The sequence below is a fragment of the Cebus imitator genome, unplaced genomic scaffold, assembly GCF_001604975.1.
Source record: "Cebus imitator isolate Cc_AM_T3 unplaced genomic scaffold, Cebus_imitator-1.0 Scaffold280, whole genome shotgun sequence".
Classification (NCBI taxonomy): domain Eukaryota; kingdom Metazoa; phylum Chordata; class Mammalia; order Primates; family Cebidae; genus Cebus; species Cebus imitator.
Window position 1 is genome coordinate 1,233,037 of NW_016107595.1, and position 2,902 is coordinate 1,235,938.

The window sequence follows — 2,902 nt, forward strand, 5'->3', positions numbered from 1 at the left end:
TTTTTTTTCCCGAGATAAAATTTTGCCCTTGGAGTGCAGTGGGGTGATCCTGGCTTACCGCAACCTCCGTTTCCCAGGTTCAAGTGATTCTCCTGCCTCAGGTAGCTGGGATTACAGGCATACACCCCCATGTCGGGCTAATTTGGTTTTTGTTTTTGTTTTGAGACCAAATCTTGCACTGTCGCCCAGGCTGGAGTGCAATGGCGCGATCTCGGTTCACTGCAATCTCTGCCTCCTGGGTTCAAGCAATTCTCCTGCCTCAGCCTCCCGAGTAGCTGGGACTACAGGCATGCAACACCACACCCAGCTAATTTTTTTGTTTTTTAGATAGAGTCTTGCTCTGTCACCCAGGCTGGAGTGCAGTGGCTCGATCTTGGCTCACTGCAACCTCCACTTCCCGTGTTCAAGTGATTCTCTTGCCTCAGCCTCCTGAGTAGCTGGGATTACAGGCACACGCCACCACACCCAGCTAATTTTTTTTTTTTGTATTTTAGTAGAGACGGGGTTTCATCATGTTGGCCAGGATGATCTCGATCTCCTGACCTCGTGATCCACCTGCCTTGGCCTCCCAAAGTGCTAGGATTACAGACGTGAGCCACCCCACCCAGCCTTAATTATATATATATATATATATATATATTTTTTTTTTAATTTACTTTTTTTCATATTAAAAGAAAAAAAATATGGAACGCTTCACGAATTTGCATGTCATCCTTGTGCAGGGGCCATACTAATTTTCTCTGTATCGTTCCAATTTTAGTATATGTGCTGCTGAAGCGAGCACCTAATTTTTTATTTTTAATAGAGACGGAGTTTCTCCATGTTGGTCAGGCCGGTCTTGAACTCTCGACCTCAGGTGATTCCCCCACCTCGGCCTCCCAAAGTGCTGGGATTACAGGCATGAGCCACCAAGCCCGGCCTAGCTGGTCTTTTTGTTGTTGAGACGGAGTTTTGCTCTTGTTGCCCAGGCTGGAGTGCAATGGCGAGATCTCTCCTCATTACAACCTCTGCCTCCCAGATTCAAGTGATTCTTCTGCCTCCGTGTCCTAAGTAGCTGGGATTGCAGGCACCCACCACCACACCCAGCTAATTTTTTGGTATTTTTTTAGTAAAGACCAGGTTTTAATATGTTGTCCAGGCTGGTCTCGAACTCCTGACCTCAAGTGATCCACCCGCCTCGGCCTCCCAAAGTGCTGGGATTACAGGGGTGAGCCACCGCGCCCAGCCTGTTGTTTGTTTTGAGACAGAGTCTTGCTCTGTTGCCCCAGCTGCAGTGCAGTGGTGTGATCTCTGCTCACTGCAACCTCCACATCCTGGGTTCAAGCAATTCTCCTGCCTCAGCTTCCCAAGTAGCTGGGATTACAGGTGTGGAATTACAAATCTTCACTGACTATCTTGGGACAGGGGGAAAAGCTGAGACCCAGAGAGAGCCAGGGATACTTCTGAGATCCTGGTCGGGGACAGTGCCAGGGGAATTGGCAGGGTGCAGAACAGGGGTCCTACCTGTGGGCTTTGCATAAGTCCCTGTTCAGCTCGGCACTCTGAGACCGTCTGGCTCGCCCCTTCTGAGCCATGCGTTCCAGCTCCCCACGCAGAGACTGCAGCTGCTCCCGCAGGTCCGCTGCCCTGATGTAAAGATGGAGAAGAGAGGGAGCTCACAGCACAGCCGATCCGATTTCCCACCTCTCCTCCCCCACCTGCCCACAGTATTGTCACATAAACACACCTGTACACAGGTGTGCACCTTAGCTTCTGCTGCATACAACACCCTACCCCTGGGGACCTCACATAAACTGTCCAGCCTCCGCCCCCCCGCCCAGCCCGGGACCCAGGCACATACCTGGTAAGTGACACCGCCAGTTCCTGGGCTAACTTCTCTGGGTCCCACGCTTTGCCCACCTGGCCACCGTCAACGCCACTGGTGCCACCAGGGACAGCAGGAAGGCCCTACCAGAGGGAGAAGACAAGGAAGTGACATTGGCTCAGCCAAGTACATGCTTGGCCCACGCTGGACACTGAAGCTGCCTTCTCAGAGTCCCCAGTCTGGTTCCATACCCCAGTAGGAGTGAAATGACCCTCTCATAAGGGAAATATTTAATTAAAAACTATGGCTGGGTGTGGTGGCTCATGCTTGTAATCCCAGCACTTTGGGAGGCTAGGGTAGGATGATCACTTGAGGTTGGGAGTTTGAGACCAGCCTGGCCAACACTGAAGGCCGTAAGCAGAGAACAAACGTTCAGAAGTGGAAAAAAGAAAGTCTGCGAGGAAGAGGCTGGTGCCAAAATCTAGAAGGTGAGGTACAGACCAGGGCTACTGCCGGGGGAGAGGACGGAGAACGGATAGACCTTCGGTGGGAAGGAGACGCACGTTTGAGTGGAAGATGCTGTAGCCTTTCGGGCTTATTGGGCTCAATACCCTCAAAGAAAGAAACCCTTTGGCTGCACATGATGGTTCATGCCTGTAAACCCGGCATTTTGGGAGGATCACTTGAGACCTCCACAGTGTTGGAGGCTGTGGTGAGTTATAATCACGCCACTGCACTCCAGCTTGGTGACAGGGCAAGACCCTGACGAGAGAGAGAGAGAGAGAGAGAGAGAGAGAAAGAAAGGAAAGAAGGAAAGAGAAAAGAAAGAAGGAAGGAAGGAAAGAAGGAGAAAGAAAGAGAAAGAAAGGCGCGGTGGCTCAAGCCTGTAATCCCAGCACTTTGGGAGGCTGAGGCGGGCGGATCATCTGAGGTCAGGAGTTTGAGACCAGCCTCACCAGCACGGAGAAAACCGTCTTTACTAAAAATAAAAAATTAGCTGGGCGTGGTGGCGTATGCCTGTAATCCCCGCTACTCAGGAGGCTGAGGCTGGAGAATCGCTTGAACCCGGGAGGCGGAGGTTGCGGTGAGGAGAGATCG

The 2,902-nt window shown here is 51.7% G+C and overlaps 1 protein-coding gene and 1 non-coding gene across 2 annotated transcripts in view; both read right to left on the reverse strand.

The window, feature by feature from the left end:
* Nucleotides 1-677: 677 nt before the first annotated feature.
* On the reverse strand, nucleotides 678-784 carry LOC119467335. The gene has a single exon (XR_005195875.1). It is a non-coding gene; the product is annotated as a U6 spliceosomal RNA (small nuclear RNA).
* Nucleotides 785-1,503: 719 nt separating this feature from the next.
* USHBP1 (USH1 protein network component harmonin binding protein 1) overlaps nucleotides 1,504-2,902 on the reverse strand; it is a 9,280-nt gene continuing 7,881 nt past the window's right edge. The window contains exons 8-9 of the mRNA XM_017501221.2: nucleotides 1,841-1,947; nucleotides 1,504-1,626 (exon numbers count right to left, since the gene is read on the reverse strand). Coding sequence (XP_017356710.1) covers nucleotides 1,910-1,947 — 38 coding nt within the window. The 3' untranslated portion in view covers nucleotides 1,504-1,626; nucleotides 1,841-1,909. The remainder of the gene's footprint in view (nucleotides 1,627-1,840; nucleotides 1,948-2,902) is intronic.